This window comes from Tetrao urogallus (assembly GCF_951394365.1).
Source record: "Tetrao urogallus genome assembly, chromosome: 1".
Taxonomy (NCBI): Eukaryota; Metazoa; Chordata; class Aves; order Galliformes; family Phasianidae; genus Tetrao; species Tetrao urogallus.
Genome location: NC_136813.1, coordinates 22933897 through 22959162, shown reverse-complemented (window position 1 = coordinate 22959162; position 25266 = coordinate 22933897). Strand labels below are relative to the sequence as shown.

General features: G+C 34.7%; 1 protein-coding gene across 3 annotated transcripts in view; it reads right to left on the bottom strand.

Annotated features, from left to right (window-relative positions):
* NBEA (neurobeachin) overlaps window positions 1-25266 on the bottom strand; it is a gene marked incomplete at both ends in the record, with an annotated part of 460977 nt that overhangs the window by 230903 nt on the left and 204808 nt on the right. For all 3 annotated transcript variants that reach the window (XM_079549697.1, XM_079549699.1, XM_079549698.1), the window contains 2 exons: window positions 8138-8202; window positions 20790-20851. In XM_079549697.1, coding sequence (XP_079405823.1) covers window positions 8138-8202; window positions 20790-20851 — 127 coding nt within the window. The remainder of the gene's footprint in view (window positions 1-8137; window positions 8203-20789; window positions 20852-25266) is intronic.

Below are 25266 nucleotides of genomic sequence, written 5' to 3'. Positions count from 1 at the left end.
AATCAAGTAAGGATGACTTTGAGGTGCAGAAATGCATATATATTTGTAAAACAGTGGGAAAATCTTTGAGAGCAGTACCACTCTTACACTTCTTTGGTAATAAAACATATTCTTTAGTGACATCTCCTTATTACTGACAACTGAACATTTATTGTGACTGAATTTATACCCACTGTCCTCATTCACTCTTTTAATCTTCATCCTGCATCAGCCACCCTCAGAAGACTTTAGGTGGACTAGTGTTTGAGACTGTAATTAATTTGGCCCTTTGATCTTACTGACCTCCACACAATTAGTTCTTGTGGAGGACTAACGAGCAGTCTAAGAAGTGTCACCACAGACTTGCTTTACTTTTTATAATGTTTTCTATCCGACTGTGATTGATCAAAACAGAATTGGTCTGGAAAAGCTTTTGGCTTTCTTCTGTGCAACCATTTATTCACTTGCATCACAAACTTCTGATAGAACTGAAGCCAAATGTGTTGCTGTGCCCTTCCTCAGATGAGCTGATCTCAGTCAGGAACTGATGAGTAGCAAAACTTTTATTCTTTGAGCTGCAGTCCTTACAGGATAAGGCAGAGATGAAATACTAACTTATTATTTCTTTTCATCAAGACAAGCTTGATGTGTGTTAACATTAACAAATGCATGAAGCATGGTTAAAGCTCTGTTACTAGGAAATGGGCTTGATTTGTTTTTAAACTGAATTGAAGGACTTGAAGTAAGGAATTTACCAACAAAGCAGTCTAAGGTCGCTTGTGACTCAAATCCTGGTCCATGTCGATGGCAAACTGATTTTTCTGCACAGATAGGTGTAAAATTTCCAGGTGAACATACGGAAAAAGGAAGTAAAAACTAGAATTTAGATATGCCAGTGCTGTAAAATAATCATGATGAGGCTGCAATATCCGTTGGAATGCAAGTACAGAGCAGGCTGTTCCTCACTTAAGACTGAAGTCTCAGATTATGAGAGATCAGATTGAGAGAATGCCTCAGGACATGCTGATTCATAAATATGAGTTATTTGCAAATGTTGCTTAGGAGTGGGCAAGAAGTTACTTTTAAATGCACGTGGTTTGCTTTCCTCAACCTTCCCTCAGTAAGGTTACTTTAGAACTTTTATAGGTTAAAGCAAGATGTGAAAAAAACACATGTAAACAATTAGAAGTCCCAATGTTTCAGACACAAGGTTTATAAAGGCTGGATGTAGAATTCCACATTCTAAGTCACTTAGTAAATAACCAGAGCCTGGGACAACTTTTTTTAGAGTTTTGGAAAAAGGCAATTACAAGACTATACCCAACCTGTAAAAATCATAAAATCGTTGCAAACATTTAAATGTGAATTGGGATAGCTTGTAACAAGCAGAGCTATTTTTACACCTACCAAAAATAAAGTATGAAAATTTGTATTTCGCTAACTATTCTATGATGACTTTGTTACCTTGTAGTCAATTATTCTTCGTAATAATCTTAGACATGGAGAGAAAAGACTCCTCGCTGTTATGCTGCTAGATAAAACAATTTTGCTTATGTTACCAGTGTTTCTTTTATCTGAGATAAACTAAGAAAGCAGATCATTCCCTAGCAGCAACTTTCAAAACAGATTACAAAATGAACATTTGTTATAATTTAACTAAGGTCCTGCTTCCTCTGCTCATTCCTGAAGTTCTGCCAAATCACATGTCCAGGGAAACAGATGTTTCTTCGACTTACTTTCATCAGATGCCCACAGCTTGACTTTTTCCAAGAAGGAGCCTGAAAATATTGTGCTTTTCACCAAACACAGTTGTTTTGACAATTATTACTCTTAATGGAATTCATAAGAAGTGAAACCTATCATTGAACTGGGTACCCATAAATCGGCCTTACTTGAACAGTTCCAAGCTCTACAAAATGAGGTACTGTTGTAAGTACTTCAAAAGCAAATTCCCATAAAATTTGGAAGGTAATGTCTGGAACAGGGGCCTGATTTCTTGCAAGAGGGCAGTAATGAAGAACTTTCTAGAGAAAATTTTGAAAGTACAACACGCAAAACAGCTACTGGTCTGCAACACAAACACAACAGCGAGATAAACTTTTCAGAGGGCAACTATTAATGTTTCAGAAATGCCACAGAAACTGTAAAAGACTCAGTATCTTAGAGTTGACTACAAAGAATCTATTTCATCTATTTTTTCTTATGGAGATAGAATTGAAAAACAGAACATTCCTAATCAGCAAGGACAGCTGCAGAACAGGATATAGCATTATAAAGAAGCACATCTGACAAGAGCTTAATCTCACAGCTCAGCTGGAGTATAGATACAGACCTAGTTTGAGGGACCATATAACAACAGAATTAATCTGTAAAAGATTGAGCACATTTGTTTTTTTATCTACATATTTTTACAGATATATTTATTTTTATTGTTACAGGTATATTGTATTTATATGTTTATATAAATATATATTTAGTTTCATATATGTGTGTATTTTTATCTCAGCTCTACTTTCTGGCTGGATTGGCATACATTGGATATTGCATGTCAGACTGGAGTTCGTTGCACATCCTTCTATTAGCCTTCAGCTTCCTGATACCCATGATATCCAAATACAATATATCACGCATTCCTAGATGATTCAGTACCCTCTCCTAACCTCAAGATTCCTGTGATCAAAACCACTGCCTAGAGAGAAACATGAATACCATTCTTACTCCATGTGTGCTTGGACCTAACTACTAAATGAGTTCTTCAATGTATTCTTCCAGGTCCATTTACAATTGCACATCATAAATCAAATATGGCTAATGGCATCATAGATGTACCCTCCAATACTGGGCTTGAATGTTTAAGAATTGCAGACAATGAATAATGATGACTGTGAGCTCATTTACCACGAAGTAAACATCACGACTGCCAAACTGCAATAGAAGATGTCCACAAGAAAGTTTTCTGCAATTACAACAATTCTAGTTTAGGTAATATGGAAATAATCCAGTTTAAGTCTTCACTACCACCCATCCCGGATTTAATCAGCATTTCATCTAAATTAAAGAAACATTTCCAGTCTTTCTAAACATTCTGCCAATCTTTCCAGGAAATTAGTGAAAAATCTCAGTGCAACAGAGTTCAAAAAGAAATGTCTGCCTGTGAATTTTAAATATATTTGGACGTCCAGGTAGGTCAATATGTAAAAGTGTACATTTTCTCTGCTACAGGCAGAAACCAGACTTAAGTACAGAGATAAAACTTTGGAAATTAAGTTTATAATTTAAATGAAAGAAGAAATACAGTCTCATGCTTCCTCAAATTTGTATTATGATCAGACTACTCCTGCTATTTAAAAAGTGGAAATTCTGTAAAAAAAAAAAAAAAAAAAGGAAATCATTTTAAATGAAAGGACAAAATCATCTCAATATATTAGCGTCATTATAACATAAAAGGACAAGAAAAATGGAAGTAGATTGAGGAGAGTAATCTAAATCTGAAAGAATAACAGATAGTGATCTGTAATGTCCATCTCTGAGACAGGATAGACCTCCTGAGACACTCCACTTGTCAAAGGTGTCAAGGTAAAGTACAACCAGCTAACCACAACCTTTGGAATCCAATCATACAGCCATTTTTCTGCATATGTAGTTGTCCACCGATCCAGACTGCAGCATTCTAATTATGATACATGAGTTTTGTGGGAAACTGAATGGAAGCCTTGCTGATGTCAAGGTAAATGCTTTCTACTGCTCTCCTCTTTGTCTACGAATCTACTTGTTTCATCATAAAAGACAAACAGGTTGGTGAGAGATGATTTAGCTTTCTTTGGTAAACCCATATTGACCCTGCTCAATCACTTTCTCCTTCATATGGTCAGAAGTTTTTCAAAAGGTCTTCTGTATGATTTTCAAAGGGACAGAAGACGAGCAGACAAGCTTACAATTCTCCGCCTACTTTTGACTATTTTGAATATGGTTGCACCATTTGCTTTTCTAAAAGCATCACTGATCTCCATCAGTTTTCTTAATTTTTCAGGCATGACACTTAAGTACCCTTGCAAGACTCTCATTACCATCCAATATATTTCATCAAATCACAAGGACTTGCATGGAACAATTTCTCTCAAAGAAACCTTGACCTAATCCTCATGTACTATGATAGTTCTCCTCCTTGAACTCTTTCCAAAAAATACAGAGGTTTGGTGAAAGCTGAGGCAAATAAAGCATTGAGTATCCCAGCATTATCTGTCACTAAATCATCCACTCTGTTCAGTAACAGGCTACATTTTGTTTGTTCACCTTATTTTTGCTACTAATGGAGCAGCAGAAACTCTTGTCCTTGATACTTTCTCCACGTCTCATTTCCAGTCGAGACTTAGCCTTCTTGACATCATTCCCTACAAGTCCCAGAAATGATTCTAAATTCCTCCTTTCTATCCAGTTCCTACCTCTTACTCCGTGTTTAATTTCCTTTTGCATCCATTTCTATTATATATTCCCTGACTAGACAAATATGTCTCTTGATACTCTTGTACTTGAATACTAGGATTGCATGTTTTTAAAATCTGCACTAATTAAGTTTTTAATTTGCTCTCCATTCTCACTTCCCTTGGTATCTTGAACTCCAATATCTTAGTCACTATGGGCAAAGCTTATGTTAATTGCCACATCCAAACCCAATTCTCACATCCAACTGTGTCATTCTCAGTTGGTTCATCCCGTATGAAGAAATGATATTCAGCATCCTCCAGAAATCTTCTTGACTGCATGCACATCACCTTATTATATCCCCAACACATCTCCAGAAGGCTAAAGACCTCCATTAGAACTAGTGTTTGTGATTCAAATTCTCTCTCAAAGGCTTTTTTGGTTCCCTTGCACTGAACGGGTGGTTTGAAGTAATTTCATACCATGTTATCATATTTTCTCTGCTTGTCCATTCCTGCAAGTTACCCAGACTCCTGCAAGTTATCAGACTGGTATGTGTCCCAGAAAAGCTCTATAAATTTGAGATGATCCTTCACATAGAACGATACACTCCCGCTGCCTGTCTTTCCTGAGGAACTCACATCTGTCCACCACAGCATTTCTGTAATGTAGAGTTGGCTATCCCACCAAATCTATTTCATTTCATTGACGCAGTTTTGTAACTGAATACGGATTTAATTTCTCCTGTTTGTTTTCAGGCTGTATGCTGTTGTTCACATATTTACTTGAGGTATTTTTTCCTACTTTCTCTTGTTCTTGTCACCCTGCACCCTTTTTCTTTTGATCTTTTCCATCATCAGCCCACTTAAACGTGGGTTGTCATCTCCCATCCTCATCATTCCTAGTTATACAAACTCTTTCCATGTCCTCTTTCACAGCCAACAGGTCAGATGCATCCAGCTCATAATTTAAGAACTCTTCTCGTGTGTATACTCTAATGAAAATCTAGAATACTAATTAAGATGCTATCAGTGAAATTTTTGACATGTGTGATACTCTCAACATCACATATTAATAGCATGAGATTGACAAAAAAGAAGCTCAAAGTTCAAGATCATAAGCAGCATGGCTCTAAATCTTTCAAGGACATTACAAAAGGTGTTACTCTACACTGAAATTAAATGTGTTTGCATATATATTTACTTTTCTTGACAGTATTAACTTAAACCCATAGTCAGATACTCCTGTATTATTAGTAGCTCTAGTTAAAGTAATAACTGTTATAACAGATTATTTTTTATACTATTCAGTAATCACAAACACAGTAATCTGTATTGTAACTTATTTTTATCATAACTATCTAATGTAAACAATTAGTATCTTTAGTTTATAAATGAGAAAATCTAACTTGGAGGTGGCTTTTTTAGAAAATATACAAAGAAAAAATTCAGGACTAATAAACAAAGCTCTATCAGATTGTTTATAATCTAGATGCTACAAATATGCATAATTCAGACGTTCCTAGGAAAACACTGCATAGAATGAGAAGAAAAAAAAAAAGATACAAACCTAATGAAGCACCAGATTTAAAATGAAAACACAGCTTATTAAAGTTACATAAAAATATCTTGATTTTTAAAAAACTGTTAAGTTTTACTACAACTAGCTTTAATGTTTCATTTCAGAACATGTCTAATAAAGTCAAAGAACAGAAAGGCATTCAAATGACTTAACACACAAACAAAAGTTAGGTGCTCAGAAAATCACCTTGTAGCATGCACATATCTGAACAGATAGACATCTAACTGAAGATTCTAAAATTATGAACAGCCACATTATATAATTCTTACCCTCTACCTTCAAATGAAAAACTTGCTCAAAACTGTTGATTTATTGTTCAAGAAACCTTACCCAGAAAGTCCTTAAAATTATTCTTAATCTTCATTTTGCTTTTAATAATTTAAAATTCAATCATTATTGCACAGCGATTATATGCAATTTTACATCCCATTAACCCTGCTTTGTTTTAATTATAAAGATCCTTTGTTAGATTCTTTTAAATGATCCAGTTTATAATTTCAGGTTATCCTAGGGAGCACTTTAATTCAGCTGCACATTCATCAACTGTTTATGTCTTGTTAATTGTTGACAGTTGCACAATTGCATTCCCTAGCTATGATTGATGAATTGCATTCACAAGTTTAGCTATTAAGTAGAATAAATATTTATAACAATTTCCAGTTAAAAGACTGTTATCTTTATCCCCAAAAGGATAAATTAAAAACGGATGGGCTGATTGCAAAGATGAGCATACTAGCAATGTGCACACACTTGTTCTAAGACATGCTTATGACAAAAGTATATGGAGGAACATGTGTCTAAGGGCAGTTTGATTAGACAGTCCTTTGATTGCATTTAAGTAACAGCTCTTAAATATTACCTCATTTTGAAGATGATCCACTGATACCTGAATACTTAATTGCTAAAAATATGCAGATGTGCTACTTGTTCTGAATGAGCATTTTATCATGAGTGAGCAATCAGTAATATCTCATTAGCCAGGTTGAGAAACAAAAATGAGATTCTCTACTACTATCCAAATACATAATATAATAATTCAATCTAACACTATGTAATATTTAGTGAATAATGTGCAGTATTTAACTCACTCTGGTGAGCCTTATTATGGTGTAAAATGAAATGGACATGTTTAGCAAAAATAATTTCGAGTGAAAAGACTACATTTCAAACTGCTATAATTGTAGTATAACTTCAGTGCCTGTAGAGAGTCTAAGATAATTTACACCACCCAAAGACTGGATATGTTTTCCAGTTTTTGAAATGAATGCATGGCTTAATCTCTGAAATACCAGCTAGACAAAAAAATATCCTATAACAAAGAGAAGATTTGATACTTCATTATTGGTAATGACATACTATCTGTAGAAGACAAAGACATAAAACAACAAAATCTCTTCAGTGGGCATACTGTGATATATGCATATGTATATTTCATCTGTTCTTCTAAGAACATCTATGTTTGTATGGATTTAATTTACTGGCCAATAGACATGACACAGATTACACAGGTGGCTGCGCTTGTCTTTGGCATTCCACTACCAGCTTCGCCATAGAGTCCCCACTGCTGCCCAGCTGGATGACTGGAAGTACTGACAAACATTACAAAGCGTAGAAGATAAAAACACATACAGCATTAAAAGTACTTGAGGATTGATAATAAAGTATCTTAACAATTTGCAAAAGCAAGGCAGATCTTACAAACATGATGTCTTGTGTTTTACAGGACTAAAATCAGATCAGAAATTCTAGATAAAATCCTCATGAAGTGATAGATAAAATCCTCAAGATGTGCATCTGTACAATAAATGCTGTGCTTCTAAAACAGATGGAACAGCAGATGGGTTTACAGATTGGGCTCTCTGGACTGTCTGGATAAAACAACCTTGCTGCTCAGGAAAATGGTGGTTACATTCTCAAATACATCCGAACATCTATACAGTTTATTGGGTTTCTGCTTCCTTGTGACAATAAACGAAAATTTAAGAATTTGTACATTTCTAAATTAAATATTTGCTATATAAAGTACCTATACAATAGATCTCTTGATTAATATGGCCTTTTCACAATGTTTTTGGAACAGATGGTGAAAAAGTATAATCACCCAATGGAATAAATGCAAAATGGCTACTTTTTAAAAAGCTTTAAAATTAATTACCTTCCTTCATTGATGAGTTCAATAAATGCAAGTCCTGCATTCTTCTGAATAGAATTTTGCCATTCCTAAGAAGATAAAATATAACATGATCAAAACCCAAGTACTTTAAATCACATTTCTGAAACTGACCCTGATACTCTCCTAAGGAACATGAATTTTGGCTGAACTTCTTAATCTACTGCTGCTCTTCTCAAGAATGATATGATCATATCAAATATAAAATTTATTCTAATCTTCTAATAAATTTTAGCTGGTAATCTTTTCTGTGTTATCCTTAAGCAAAATTTCGCTTCCTTAACTTGGAAACACACAAAAAATTACCACAAATCTTTTTTTTCCCATTCATACATTTTACCTATTAGACACAACAAAGCACAAAAGCATTAGTTTCTTCAGTTTGTTTCACTTCTACATCTTGTATATTTCATGTGAGGCAGAGAACAATCTGCATACCACCCATCCATCCCTGAGTTCAATCTTTGTCTTTTTCCCCGATTTCGAATGAATAATAATGTCATAATAACAGCATCAGATTTTAAGTCTTATACTTCTAACATCTATGTACAATATAAACCCTTGAAACTGATTTAAGCTATTTCATTGATAGTAAAATATAATAATTTCTACTTAATATACCACTAGATTAAAGAAAAAATACTCAACACATCATAAACAGACTTTTTGACTTCTATGTTCTCAATTGATTTTGGTACTTCAAATGAGCCTTAATATAAACAATAATGGGCAGAGAGAATAAGAGTTACAGAACTACTTTGCATTACATTTATTTTTCCCAGGACTAAAAAAGATCAGACAGAAACTCCCAGTTCTTGCTTCATGACATCGGCAGGAGAAATAGTTTTGGACAGAATTATGAAATGTTCTCAAATAACTGTTGTAAAAACTAGCCAGTAATCAGCAGGGTGTTCTCACTGATACCAGGAATATTCACATATCTCACCAAGTCAAGCATTTCAAAGCAACAAAAAATAATAAATGAACATTGTCATACTCATGATGGGTTCCGTAAGAAGCAAGCTGTTAAAAAATCCAGAGAATGATCATACTCAGCCCATCGCTGAACAAGTAATTGGGGTACACAGAGTATTAGCATTCAAATCTCTAGAATGAGATCTAGAAAATCATTTTCACAGTTCCTTTGTTCACTGGTGTTGATTTTGTTCTTTTCCAAAACCAGTGACTGAAGCAAGACTAGTGATATAGTTTTAGAAAGAAATTAGGTCTCCCTGGTATGAAACAGTTACTTCAAGAAACCAACTAGGAGAGGATTCAGCAGCCTGAACATAGGCACGTAGTGCCATTTTATTATGTTTGTTTATCCTGTCTACCTGCATTTGCAAAAGGGGAAGGTTTTCTTGCAAGTCAGATATTCCTGCTCAATGTAAATGTCTCAGATAGTGCATGACATGTAAACCAGCTAACAGGACTGCTGGTACCAAAAAATGTCACTGGAATCTATATAGTAGCAAATGAATTTCTCCCTCTGTTTCCGTAGGTGAAAAATTTTATTGATTCATGCTGAAAATGTGTGAACCCCGTCCACATTTCTACCAAAAACGAATAGGAGAAATAATACGACAGACCCATAAAATACAGGATTTATGGTTCATGCATTCCTTCACTATGAACTTGACATATATCCCAAGACTCCTTTAATCTACAGATAAGGGATTATTTGTGCATTATTATTATTATTATTACTACAATTTCCTCTCAATTTTAAGCAGAATGAATTTAGTTTAACAAATTCATGATTCTACGATTTGAATTCTACCTTTGAATGGGGAACCTGGTTTTCTTTTTATCAGTTTCTTTTCAAAAGATCCACTAAAACATCTAGAAATACTAAGAAACCTAAAGTTGCTTTTGCAACACCAGTTCAAATCACTGCATGCATTTTAAGAATGAAAATAAAGACTTGAAGCAATATGCTTAAATAGTCAAATGAAAAAAAAAAATTCCAATAATTGTCTTAATGTGCTACAAGACATTTAATTAAATTACTGTCCACTGTGGTTGCATTCTAAATGTTTTATATTATGCAAACATACACCAAAGATCTCAAAAATGTCCTAAGTGATTAGGATATTGGTAACTCCTATCCATCAGGAGGAGCTTGGTCTCCTCCCTTGCTCTGATACTGATGTTTCCCTGTTCACTGCAGGGGAGTTGGACAAGATGGCCTTTAAATATCCTTTCCAATTCTAAGGATTCTATGATTTTATGATTCTAAAGACATCACTGCATCCAGAAAGTGCCTGTACACATTTCCTGATAGAAGGTTCAGGATGAATACAGTTACAAAAAATATCCATGCATAGGATGAGGAGAGAGGAAAAAAAGACTGGGATGACAGCAGAAAGTGTAAACCTCTAGACAACAAACCATAACACAATATAGAGACTACTTAAAATTCAGACTTCTTTGAAACCGAGATATCCTTACTTTCTGTTATTCTTACTATTTTTGCTTTTGAATGTTCTTTCCTCATCCTATTTCTTTAAAGCTCTGAAATCCCCACTAAACCAAAAAGAACCATTTTTTCAGTTTATATAATCCTTCTTTCCAAATCAGCCTCTGCTTGCAATCACTTTTTTGACTTACGATATTAGAAATTTTTCTTTACAAAATTATTATGCTTTTAATAATAATGAAAATCAAATGATGAATCTGACACATGAACTAATAAATTCATAAAAATGAATAATGATTCTCAGAGTTTAAAAAATTTATATCTCACTGTTCTTACTTTTTGATGCACTTAAATAATCACAGTTGTTTGTTTGTTTGTTTCTTTTGTTTTTTTGTCACACTGAATATTTATTAAATGTTCTAGTCTAAGATATCAGTAACACATTCGATATCTCAGTGCTTCAATTAATGAATTTTCATTGCTACTTTTTGACAATTTAGTTATATTGATTCTCTTTGAAGAATCTTCTCTATTGATCTCTGAACACTTTTGTATGTTTGGAGAAAAGTTTTGTATTGGAGTAAGTTATTGTATTGGCTGTAGAAGGGCTACCTTCTATCCGAGCGTGGAAGTGGAAATTTGTAAAAAATGTGTTTGCATTTCACAACATGAATGTAATTTACCTTGAGTTTGAACTCCATGTAGATGTTGCCTCCTAAAGCCACAAATAACTCACTTTATGTCATCCAAGCAAGAAATATTCAGAAGAAACATTACAAGACTGAAGGAAATGTTTCTTTATTGCAGAAAAAATATGCCCATTAAAAGTAGATATGAGCAGAAAAGCTGATTGATTCCCAGACATAGCCCCATAACATTTAGAGCAGCTTGTACAGTTTCAAGATCGTAAGACTGTCCTTCCCACTCCTGCAACAACTGAGCTAAGATATTTGAGACCAAAAACTTTTTATTATTGTTTGGAATGAAAATGAGAACTAAGAGTTCAGATCTAGGAATTTTATTGCCCGTATTCTTCTCCCTTACAAACATATATACTGCTAATAGATTATTAAAAATATATATATATATATTTTTAGTCTACTCTTTCAAGTAAATTCGGAATCAATTTTAGGATTTTATGATGGTCATCATTTTAAAAATGACTATTTCCCACAGTAAGAAAGATACAGAATGACTCTGGAAGGCAAATCAATGAGTATTGGAATCCACTAGGCTTCTGGCCAAATCTCAGAAAGAAAAAGGAATATGGAACTTTCACAATACAATTTATGTGAATATGACTTTAAAAATGTGAAAAAAAATTATGGAATATTTTAGACTTCTCCTTCAGAAGACTCATTTTCCTTTTATTTTCTTGACTTGGAGTAATGTATAGTAATCTTTCTTCTTTTCTTGGGTACACACAGACCCACTGCCCTTCAAATCACCTCTGGTAATCGCTCAATTTATCTTGAAAATTAAGTCAAACTTTCCCAGAGGAACATTTCATTGGTACCTTAGAAGAGAAGAGAAAAAAATCCTCTACCACAAAAAAAAAATTATGTTATCCAAACAATACTAGAGGAATGATCAAATTTATTCAGATGTTACAATAATAACCTTAATTGTTGTGTAGAAATTCTGCCTATCTCCTGAAGCAGATGTATATTTATGTGTTAGAAAAAAACACACATCCAAAATTTTTAGAGTTTATTTCATAACTGGAAAAATATCTCTTCCTTTAAGACATTTAAAAATTATTAACAATTTGTGATACTGTTTGGCTAATTGTGCTAAAACCCAAACCAGGCACTGATATTAAAGGTAGATAACTAATCTGATAGGACATGGGGGATTGGGTTTAATCACCTGAAAGAGGGGAGATGTATATTAGATGTTAGGAAGAAATTCATTACTCAGGGTCAGTGGGACACTGGCACAGGCTGCCCAGAGAGGCTGTGGGTGCCCCATTCCTGGAGGTGCTCAAGGCCAGGTTGGATGGGGCCCTAGGCAGCCTGAGCTGGTGGTGGGCACTGCCCGTGGCAGGGGGCTGGGGCTGGGTGGGCTTTAAGGCCTCCTCCTACCTAAGGCAGTGATTCTACGGTTCTGTGAATCTGGTTTTCCAAAACTTCAATAAATAGAAGACTTTTTGATGTACAGAAAACTGCTCCTTAGTTTGCCTCCATCATACACAAAAAGACACCCGACAAACTATATATCTGGTGATATTCACCTATAATAAGTTCTTGTACCCTCTCTCAGACCTTTAAGAAATACCAACTGGTGCTTTCTGACTTTCTAGCTGTCTTCCTCTATATACCTAAGATCCATATAAATTGTAGATAACTTGATAGTCAGGAGAAGGCACCAAGATGTATGGGAGAATGAAGAAAGTAATTCTTAAAATTTTCTGATCCAACCTGTTTTACCATCTATCCAGAAGAAGTTCTGATAAGCATTTCACTATGTGTAATAAATGTACTTTTAAATATTTTGTTACAAAAAATATTCTGATGAGGATGAGCTAGAGAAATTAACAGGTTTGTGATCATTCAGATGTAAATAAGATACTGAAGAAGAGATTCTGCTTGTTACTGAAGGCGAAACACAGAATTAGCTTTCTGGGTGTACTGGGATCTGGAGAGGCAACTCACAGAATAGTCAAGTAAATAAGATTTTCCTTCAAGATGGAAAGAATACACTGAAGGTTTCCATTTGAAAGTGGAAGCAGATGTTCATAACATGAAGACCAAGATTGGGCTGGAAGACATCCCACACATGGACAACAAATTAATAAAGGAAAATTATTTGACACTCCTTTAGCTTAAAAAGACAGTGCAAGATGTTCATCTTTTGAATAATTTCCAGAATCTATGAAGCAAGTGAGAAACATTACGCAAAAAAAAAAAAAAAAAAAAAAAAAAAAAAAAATCATTTAACTTCTGGATCAAAAGAAAATATAAATGATAAATAAGTTTTTTACTTTCCACACCATACCAAAGATACAAAGATTCTGTTGTATTACTTAGAATTCATTTCTGATTTTGAAAATTATATAAAATGTGTACATTTACCTATTTTATGTAGGCCGTGCTCTGGATTATGAAGAGCCCCAAGTCAACACTTGAATAGAAATACATGTTCAAATTGTGCCTTATTTGAGATTGGACAATGACATAGAAATCATATTTCTTTCTCACTGCACCTTTATAGAATGACAGAAATTACCAACTTTAGCTAAGTGTTGTAATTGATCTTAGATTTGAGCCTGCAATAAAATAATAATAATAATAATAATAAAATAATAATAATAAAAATAAAATAAACTGTCACTTTGAAGTTACATGCCTGGCTATTTTTATAAATTTTTCTATACTTTGTACCATGTGTAAAATCTCTGCCTTTTTTTCTTTCTTTTTTTTTTTTTCCTATTACCTTGATTTCTCTCCCACCAAATGCCATCTTCCTTTCTTTTATCTTTACATTTACTTAAAGAAATTAATGATTGTCCTGTTTCTTTTCAGCTAGCCTTCATTATGTAGGAGGGCTGTTCTGAAAGTAATGCCTCCTATTTTATGATGCCAGTCCACTACGTCAGAGGCACTATGTTGGTAGTATGGTAGTAGAGGTTGAACCTTCCCACCAAAATCAATTACATTTTGTTGCTGTGTGACAAATGGCAGCAAAGTCTTACAGAAAGGTCAATGTCAGATTGAATGTGGAGCAAAGGTGTGTCAATGAATTCTTCCTTGAGAAAAAAATGACACCAACTGACATGTATTGCTGAACTTTCGTGGAGACCAAAATGGATGTGAGCACACTGAGGTGGTGGGTGGAGCGTTTCAGCAGTGGTGACAGTGACAGTGGGTCACCTCCACTGCTGCAGATTTCTATGAGCACAGCATGCAAACTGGTAGCTTCATTGCTGCTGAAAATGCATAGCAAATAGCGATGACTATGTTGAAAAATAGTGTTTTGTAGCTGAGAATATGTTCTATCAAATAGTGCTATTGTGCTCTGTTGTAGTTTCCATGGAAATAAATAGGAGACATTACTTTCAGAGCAATCTAAGTACTTGTAATCAATCCTGCAAAATCTAAGCATACACCTAAAGTAACCAAATAAATTATAATTAGTTAATTTATGTTATCAAATGAAATTAATCATTTGCTCAAATATTTAAAGGACTGAAACCTTTGGGAGACAAGATAAGTTAGCCACTTGCTAGAATTTGTTGCTTTTAAGGCTACTCTAGATACAACAAATTGAAACTTACTATTTCATCCAGAGCTACTTTTAATTTTGGTCAATAACTGACGTGACTGTTTCTACCATTGTGTGTAACGGTGAAAAGGAGCAAACAGGACCATGAAACTATGTATGGAGAACATATGGTTCCTCCAGCAGGATGCGTCAGGCCAGACAGAAGACCAAGCTGAATACTGAAACAGCAGCCAATTAGTATGATTCCACTAGATGCAGAGATCTGAATTTAGAGCTTTCTGCCATGAAGACATAGGTAGTGTTTTCTCACTCCTCTGTGGTCCCAGATTAGCAATCCTGAAAACTTGTCTTTGAGTAGTTCTGCTGGGTTTTGGATGAGAACCTCAGTTTATCCTAGTAAACCAGGAAGCAAAAGTCTGAATACTTTTCTGATGTTTCCGCAACACAATCTTACAAATGTCACTGGTACAAAAATAGGATAAGCAGAGAGGAAGATTCAGAACAAAAGCAGTGTAACAGATCCAAAACTTCCTAATTTTTTTTTACTTTTACTTTTTTTTTTTTTCCCTGTTTTTCAAAATATACTGGAACAAAGCTGAATTTCTGTCTGCCTATATTTCTGTGTATAGAGATGCACATAAATATTCTTTCCTTCTACGGCAAATTTCAATTCAGGCTTTTACAGTGATACAATATGAGATGTTGTTCTCCTTCTAGTTGCACTGGTACAACTACAGACAGCAAATAATCCACCAGAATGAATGGGTAAACATGGCCAAAAATGAAACAGTCAATTTTTTTTTTTTTTCACAGTAGGAAAAACAAATACACCTCCATAGGAATTTGCATAACCAGCGTTAATTTCAAGTTGCAGTGCATGTATCCTAAGTAGATTAAGCTTCAGGTTCTTTAGTTTTAAGAAAAGCAATTACTATTTAACTTCTCGTTAATCTTCCTACCAATGCTGGTATAAAAAAGACAAATAGCAAACACAGGAAAGAGTTATCACTTATTAAACAAAAGTTAAACCTGATTGCCCTAGTGATCAGGAAGGGATTGATTTTGCTGCTTGGTTTCTGCGTCAGGCAGCTGTCAGTCTCTGAAGCCCAAGAGATACACCATCCCGTGAGGCAGGATGTACATGTAGGTCTGCTACAGCTTTTGGTACTGAAATCTCTCCAGTGCAGGTTGATGGGTCTTGCCTTTACTAATTAGAATTAGACTTATCACCTTTTTTTTTTTCCTTGACAATTACGGCAACAGCTAAAGCTCTCATTCCCCTCCCACCACACTCCACCCCGCTTTGTCACTTTATTGTTGTGTTTGCTGTACTGTACATAGTAGCATACAACCAATATGTTTAACATGCATCAACCTGCTGGAAAATGTTTTATGAGCTGTGCTGCATGGGAGAAGATCCTCCAAAGATCTTTTCTGATTAAGTATGTACTGACTGTCTGCCTGTCATATGGAGAGACAGACTGGATTCAACCCAAGCAGCTACTGACTTCCCAGGTTAAAGACTAAACCATGTGGACAGACACAACTCAAAAATGAGGATCACACTGTTACACAAAGCTTGAAAAGCTTAGCTGAAGCCAAGTTCACCCATTAATTATATAGTGGAGTTTTCAGGTTATGGATATACTCTTGATATGGTTTGCTTCTTTAAGAGACTTTCAGTTGGATATTCTTTCATAAAAGCAAACTATTTACAGAATCTGTATACTGTGTAATTACAAGGAAGATTGTGTGTTATCATTAACTTGAAAATCTCCTAACAGGTTTTAATTAAAGCATTTCTTAGTTAATTATATTCTTTCTCTCCCCACCCCCAAAGAGTTTTTCTAGTCAAAGCCAATTTACCATGGATAGCATCTACAAGAAATATTTTGCCTCAACACTATCTTTCAGAAGCAGATTATTCTTATTCTAGTTTTTATATTTCCTTTGAAGGCTCCTGAATTATGATCTCAGTCAAATTTCTAATGCAGTGGGAGGAGAAATCAATAGAATGAATGTTGCATTGAAAACTATTAAATCCTGAAATTGGTCAGACAATCAGAATATATTCTAGAACTGCAAGTGACAGCATTTTTTCCTAGAGCAACTGTTCACGTTACAATGTTCTGCTTTTAGAAAGGTGAAGTAGTAGGTGCATTGAGCACACTCTGTTTAAGAAAATAACTTTCCCCTGTTCTTAGATAAGGTACAGAAAAATACCAGTGGGATGAGATGAGACTATCCTTTGGGTCAACATCATTCACTTTCTGCAGAAGCTACATCTCCAAAAGAGAAACACTTGCAAAAGATCTGGAAGTAATTAGAAACTATTATGCTATTTGAGCTAAAAATAAATAATAATTTGAATGAAATTTAAGAAATTTAAATCTGATGCAAGATGGAACAACACTGCAAAGGTTTTTCTTTTTTCTTTTTTTTTTTAACATATAGTTCATTGAAGAAATCTACCTCTTCAAAAGTAACACAGCTGTGACATTCTCAGCTAGGCTGAGGGAACAAAGACCAGCTAATCTAGCACAGATCTTGTCAAACATAACACATCTTCATCCATTTTATGTTAAAATAGACTAAATCCAAATGAAAGTGCTTGTTTTTATGGTAAGTGAAAATCATTACATGTTTATTATCAATTATGCCGAAAAAAATATATTATTTCAAGTACTTAACTGAATGCTTTTAGCTCATATAAGAAATAAAGAAAATACAGCCTTCAAAGTAAGTTATATTTTCATGCTAGGTGATCCTAGGAAATAAATGAGTGAAGGGAAACAAACTATAACAAAAGAAATATTCTAAAAATACAGAGAATGGAACATTTTCTTCTTTCCCAAGCCCCAAAATGATGCACAATCCTTACAGGAGTTCCTTTAAAACTTAAAATGTATTTTTCACAGAAACTTCAAATTCCTTTGGGGGGAAAGAGTTGATTGCATATCCCTCTGGTCTAAAAGGCTGACCATATGAACTGAATTATCCATGACATGTACCTTCAGACAGTTGTAATGTGATATTTCATGTAAATTTAGACCATACCTTGGACGTGAGCTGCTGGCAATGTTGATTTTATTCAGGAGCTCAGATAAGAAAAAAAACTCTGACATCCTTGCTAATCTGTAGTCGTTAACATGGAATTTCCAACATAAAGAGTATAAAAGCATCTAATTTGCTGTAGCAAATTAAAGGAAAACAAATTTTGTATTTCCTTTCTCTTTTCAGTGTCTAAAGTTACTCTGTTCTTGTGCAAACAAAATTGTAATTTCAAAGGTTTTTGACATCATCATCATCTATCTTTTGAAAGACACATTTCAAACTTCACCTAATCTGTAGAATGTCATTCAGTTTGAATCTGAAGGATTTACCCATGGTAGGAAGAAAAGCTGTAGTTATGTTAGGATTACTAAAAAAAATAAATGCACTACTTCACTTAGTCTTCCCAGTTCATATTAATTTATACAGAAAAGCTTGGGTAGTGGCTCTTTGTTTTTATAGAGAGATGATTTAACTCCCGATGTTAGCCAGGGACTGGATTGTATTATGTGTTTGATGGGCCATTTTCTTCTAGCAATGTTCTGTATTACATCCTATCAGTATTTCAAACCATTTACCTCATGTTTTCTTTTGACAAATAATTTAAAATATTGAATAGAAAACTTCACCAAAGACTTCACCAAAGATTTTCATGCAGATGAACAGAACTGCAGGTCGTTTAGTACACCTTTAGGATAAAATACAGTATTTTGTGCAGATGCAATGCTTTTTTGGTCAGCTTTTACACCAGTACAGCCCCCTGTTGACCAACGCCTGTAGAAACATTAAACATCACTTCTCCATCAGCGTTACAGCATTAGCTTCTGAAGAACTTGAAATATAAACAGGCACCAGGATGCAAGATTGTCCTTATTTACAAGTCAAGGAAACAACCCTAAAATATCAGCTGAGGTATAAGAATTAAAAGCTGTTATTTCCCCAAGTAATTGAATAGATGGAGAATAGCTCTTGAGCAAACACTGAAAAAAATCAATTAACGTTTAGAATTTCAAAATGATTCAGCTCTTTACATTGTATTAGGTATAAAATGAAGCTTATTTTTAACATAGTCAAATATTTTGAAATTATAAATAACTGGTATAAGATTCACAAAACCAACAAATTGATTTAGCTGCATTTGCTACATAGCTTGACTGAGTTGTCTAAAGAAAAAGCACTGCAGAAAGAGCTTAAATTTCTCCCTCTTCCTTTCAATCAATATTTGAGGCAAAGTTTCATCTCTAGGGCCCTTAATGGCAGGAATTCCTGGAGCCAGCAAATGAGTAATGTTAAACCTATGATTAGATGATGAGGCCATCAAAGACACTAGACCCTAATGCTTCATTCCACTTTATTCCTGAGAACTGCAGTAAAGCCAAGGACTAGGGAAGAAAGGACTGTAAGTTATTCCTTCCCTCAAGTAAAGGTTTCAAAAGATGTTAAAAAAAAAAAAAAAAAGGGTTTCATGACATGAACATAAGGCTCAAAAGCTTTAATGGATCTTTTGGAATTTTCCTGGAACCCAGGACTTAACCATTAGGTAACAAATTTTTCAAGTGCTCTGCTGGAGAGGGTTTGAAGTTCAAACCCCACTGAGGGTTCCTGCTAGGGATGTATGTTTCTTTCACTTTTCCCTAACCAATATCCATCCTGACCAAGCAGGGAAAAAAGAAAAAGAAAGAAAAAAAATATAAGAAGAAAAAAAAAACACAAAGGACAACAAGATGTAATGATTTCCTTATGACAGCAGCTTGAAGAAGCACAAGCTACGGACTGGCAAACAGCAGGTAAGTTGGAACTCCCTCCCCCAACTTCCCCCCAAAGAGTTGTAAATGTTAATTATTTTTTGATAGATGAATCAAAAGTAGATCTTCATTTCATTTGCCCCTGAAAATGTATTTCTTTTCAGTACATTTTTGGTGTATGTACTCCAAGTGCAGCTGTGAATGCTCAAGGAAAACTGCAAACAATTTTCCCTTGTTAATAACACAAAGAGTTAATGTGGGCACTATGTTATATATATATATATATATATTATAACATATATATTAATATACAATATACATTTCACTGATATTTTACATCTTCAGGGGGCTTGATTACTGATGCACTGGTAGTAAGTCTTTTGAGAAGTGAAAGAACTTTTAGATTATCTGGATCTGTTAGGCCATTGTATTCACCTTGTATTACATAACGTGGGTCTGGGGATAGCTTATTATCACCAGTTTAATGTAAAAAGCTGTATGCAGGAAGTTAGCCAATAACAATTCAGAGAAATAAAATCAAAATTGCGACGTGAAGAATCCAAATAATCAGTGGAATTATTTTAATTTTGAATATTTTACCTGTGAGAGAAAATCAGAAGCTTAATTGATTCAGATTTCTGAGAAATCAGTTACTGCTAAGCTAAAAACAAAAATAAAAACAAAAAAAGCTACAGAATTTTTTAAAATAGAAATATTCTACTTTTGTCACTTCTTAAGGAATACTTCAGCCACGTTCCTTTGCTTTCAGTATATGACAACAAATATGTAGTATTTTATGTCGTGTACCAGAAATAACAAAGCCACTGTAAAGTATGTCTTAATGAAATAATTAGTTCAAAAGACAGATTTTAGTAACAAAAATAATATTATCTTCATGTATTGTAAATAAGAACTGTCTTGAGAGAGAGTTCATACACTGGAAAAGTGGATTATGTATATCCATACAGTTCCAAAAAACAATGCAAATATATTTTGCATACTCTTTCAATATAGAAGCACTATGCTGTGCATATATTTTTTAAAATTTATAATTTATATGCTGCCAGAAGAGATTACTTTGCATTTTCCTATAAGGAAATGAAAGAATGCAACAAACACCAATGCACAATTAATAGGTTGGAAGAAGTCCAGCACTATGTTAAAGATCCATTAAAATTATAATCACAGAATGTCTTACCTGTGAACAAAGCAGCATAACAAGTTCAACCACGGAAGTACTAGACTTCATGCAAACCAGACCTGCAAAGAAATAGTCAAAAGTGAATTTAAAAGATTACTAGTTTTTATTAACTGTAGCTAAATGGTTTCAGGAATTCTATACAATCTCTGTACTGTATTTTTTTAATCACTTAAATTCAATGACAGAAGTTTCAAGCCAAATTCTCTGAGAATTTCAATTTCAAAGATACTTAAGTGTCAGGAACTGCCATGAAATCATCTCGAAGAAAAGCTGTACCAGGATCAGTACAGAGAGTTTTTTGATCACGCCTTTTTGTCTTTTAGCTTAGATTACTATTTAGCAAAATAAACAAGAAAAATCTATCCAGCCATCTATTTATATCATCCAAAGCAACTCACTGTGCAATAAGCATAAGAAAATAATCTGAAAATAAAATCCTGTAAATGCTTAAAAATAAACTGATCAGATACTGGCGAGTAGAGAATAAGGTATCTGCAAAGAAATTAATTCAATTTTCATCTGACAACTGACTTTGAAACTTTGAGTAGTAATGAAAGAGGCACTCATAAAATCCATTTCCTAGCAAATTTAGAATCTCTGTAGTTCATGCTTGTTGAAAACCTTGAATTCTGCAGCATAATCACAGTTTTTACTTAATTTAAATAATTGTTATGTGTCAGATTACCGCAGTTTTGAATATTTTTTTTTGCAGCTTTGGAGATGCTGATTAACTTTTGGAGAAAAAGATATCATATCTAGGTACTTAAAAGATGTTTTGTAAAGGAAGGAGAAGGAAACCACACTTTTAACCTTGGTAGCTTCTATTTTCTAAAATCAGATACGCAATGCATTGATATCATGGCTTAGGGCATGGAAATGATTTTTATGTGCCAAAGTAATAATGAATAAACAATAATTAGGCGTATAACAAAAGAACTGTAAAAGAAACTGAAAAAGAAGCTGATGTACTTTGAGTAGGTTTCAACAAACAGCAATTAGAGACAAAAGCACTCATATGCAATAGCAGCACATATATTTATTGTGGGGAGTGGATAAATACCCTTTTGTGCCCATTTTGCTAATAACTCCATCCTCACTGTACAGTAACACAGAACACACTGTAAGAAGCCACTAGGATTCCATTCTATCAGATATATGAGCAGACAGTTAAGTAATGAAATAAGAGGCAGATGTGAAAAGCTCATTTAGGGAGACAATTGCTGTAATTGATCAGCTATTCTCATGCTCAAGTGCTTGATGATCAGAAAGATTAATGGGATCCTTATCACCTGCAGGCTACCTCCACTGTTTGAAAACTGACAAAGAAAATCCAAACAGAAAAGCAAACCTAACAGTTAAGCTAATGCAGGTAGGAGCAAGGCAGATATATCAAATATCAGAGAACAAGTTTTATTGTGAATTAATCCCATATGAGGGCAGCTCTGAAAGTAATGCCTCCTAATTTATGATTCCAGCCCACTACGTCAGAGGCAGATGTTGCTGGTATGGCAGTAGAGGCTGAACCTTCCCAGCAATATTCCATTACATCTTGTTGCTGTGCAACAGATGGCAGCATTGGGGCAGTCTGGCAGAAAGGCGTCTGACATGGAAGTGTGTATGAAGTAAAGCTGTGTCATTGAATTCCTCCATGTGGAAGAAGTATCACCCACTGACATTCACTGATGCCCGCTGAATGTTTTATAGAGGCCAAAACAGTGCATGTGAGCACAATGAGGCTGTGGGTGGTGTGTCAGCAGTGGCAACAGCAACAGCAATCACCTCCACTGGTGCAGATTTTTAGAAGCGTGGCATGCAGGCTGGCAGGTTCCTTAATGATGAAAATCAAAATCATTTGAGTTGGAAGGAAGTCTTAAAGGACATCAAGTCAAATCCCATGCAATCAAGAGGGACACCTACAGCTAGATCAGGTTGCTCAGAGCCCAGAGTCCAGCCTGACCTTGAATGTCTCCAAGGACAGGGCATTCACAACCTTTCTGGGCAACTTGTTCCATTCTGTAGCTGAGAATTTGCTTTATAATATAACATTATTGTGCACCTTGTAACTGTTGTAGTTTCCATGTAAATAAATAGGAGGCATTATTTTTGGAACAACCTACATATTTTGTAATACTAAAAAAAAAAAAAAAAAAGTAAAAACAATCAAATACAAACACATTTTCTGTGACTCACTCATCTTTTCCAAAATCTGACCTCAGATGTATTAGAATAAGATACAGACAAAACAAAGCTCTCAGAACCGATTTTACATTTTACAGTCTTATATATTTATATGTATATAATATAATGTAACAAAGATTATATGCTATGCATCTGCTGAAACTAAGTCATATGTTTGCATGGTTTTGAAAAATTAAAAAATTGATGCAAAAACCCCACTTTAAAACAGACAAAGATAATAAAAACTTTCTGGTCTCTTTTTTTTTTTTTTTTTTTTTTTTTTAATTTGGTTTTTAATTTCCAATGACACTCGGTGATATTTAAGCCACGAACTTCAAACAGTATAAAAAAGTTTGAAGCACTGCACAGATATTTAAAATGACAGAATGTATGCCCAAAATAAAAAGGCAGGACAAGTACTTGCTATTATAGAATCGTTGAATCACAGAATCCTCAGAGTTGCAAGGGACCTTTAAAAGTCACCAAGTCCAACTCTTCTGCAATGAGCAGAGACACCTACAGCTCATCAGGTGCTCAGAGCCCTGACCTTGAATATCTCCAGGGATGGGGGGCATCCACCATCTCTCTGGGCAACCTGTGCCAGTGCCTCACCACCCTTACTGTGAAAAACTTCCTCCTTATTTCCAACCAACATCTACTCTCTTTAAGCTTGAAACCATTTCCCTTGTTCTGTCACAACAGACCCTGATGAAGAGTCTGTCCCCTTTCCTGTATCTCCACTGAAAGATACTGAAAGATATCAACTAAATAACAAAGATAATCTAGTCGTAATGACATAAACGCTTTATAATTAATAAAACAGGACTATGAAGGCAATAATAATTACTTTAGTGCAAAGTTTTCCATTTAAAATCATAAGAATATTAATAAGTTATGCCTAATTTTTGAAAACCTCGATAATTCTAAAGGGCTAATTACCCCTTTAGGACTGTCTAATCTAAAATTGATGCCTTTTCTATTTGTCTGGACGTAGGCTGATAACTTTTTGTATACCACATCAAATCAACTGTGAGCTTGGGTGGTGTGTTCTGGCATTGGAAGGGAGAAATGAACTGGTTTTGGTAAAATTCCAAGAGGATACAGACCTGACATCTAGTTAGTGCATTAGCATACCCATTCATTGTAACCAGCTCTGTAATTGCCTGCTGACAAAATAAACCACTGATAATACCAGTAACACTTCTGATAACCAGTGGCACTTGAAATTGTTTGAGGAGACAGATTTACACAACCAAATTGAACAAAGAACTAGCACAGAAATTGTAGTACTTTTAGCGTGTGAGAACAGGGGGTGAGTTAGGAAAGCTCCATAAAAAAGCAAATGGTGATATAGATAGCAGGACTACCCTTTGCAGAGAGCTCAGCTTAAAGCAGTAAGAGCAGATTAAAGTGTGCAACTCCCTAGTTATAAATAAGACAGGACAATTGAGTAGGAAGAAGAAAAAAAACCAACAACATAAGTACTTTCTATTCACCTTTTTAAGTTCTCATAGGGTACAGGGCTGAAGGTAAAACAGAGCACGGAGACGCGAAACACTCGGATCAGAGACACTGTTTCACATCATAAGTCTCTTGCTTATCAGCCTCCTACTCACACTTCAGGGACTCCATCAGCTTGAATCATATGGGGGAAAGTGTGTGCCCTCCATCATATGCTCCATTTCCTCCTTTCTAGCTGCCAAGCCCTCTATTTTTGTGTCCCTTTTGTTTCTTCCCATCTTTGCTTATTTGTGATTAAGCGGGAAAGATTTGAAATATAAATATTTTTTGTTATACAAAACACAATCTTCACTTGTCGAAGGTGCTGTGGAATCAACAGTACAGGATGATATAAACAGGTCAGGATTAATGGAGGACAGATCCATTTGAGACTGTTTGGAAAAACTGACAATGCAACCTCTGGTTTATGAAAATTCCACATAATCAAAAGTTGTAGGACTAAGTTAAGGAGGAAGCACCGTATCTCTCCTAGTGAACTAGCATATTGTTGCTTTCATAATCTTATTTTTTTTAATTAGTGCAGTCCTCTGTTCTAGGAAGCCCAGCTTGTGCTAAACGCTTTAGAGTTGGTGCTAGTCATTTCCTTCCTCAGACTGTAGAATACTAAGAGACAAAAAACAAAGGAGGAAGAACATTTTACAGGCAAATGAGAAGGAAGAAAGTGATTGAGGTATCTTCATAAAACCAAAACTAGAATTTATAGCATGAAGCAGAATAAAAACAAATTTCATGAGTCCCAAATGCAGGAACAACAGCACTTATTCTGCCTCATCAT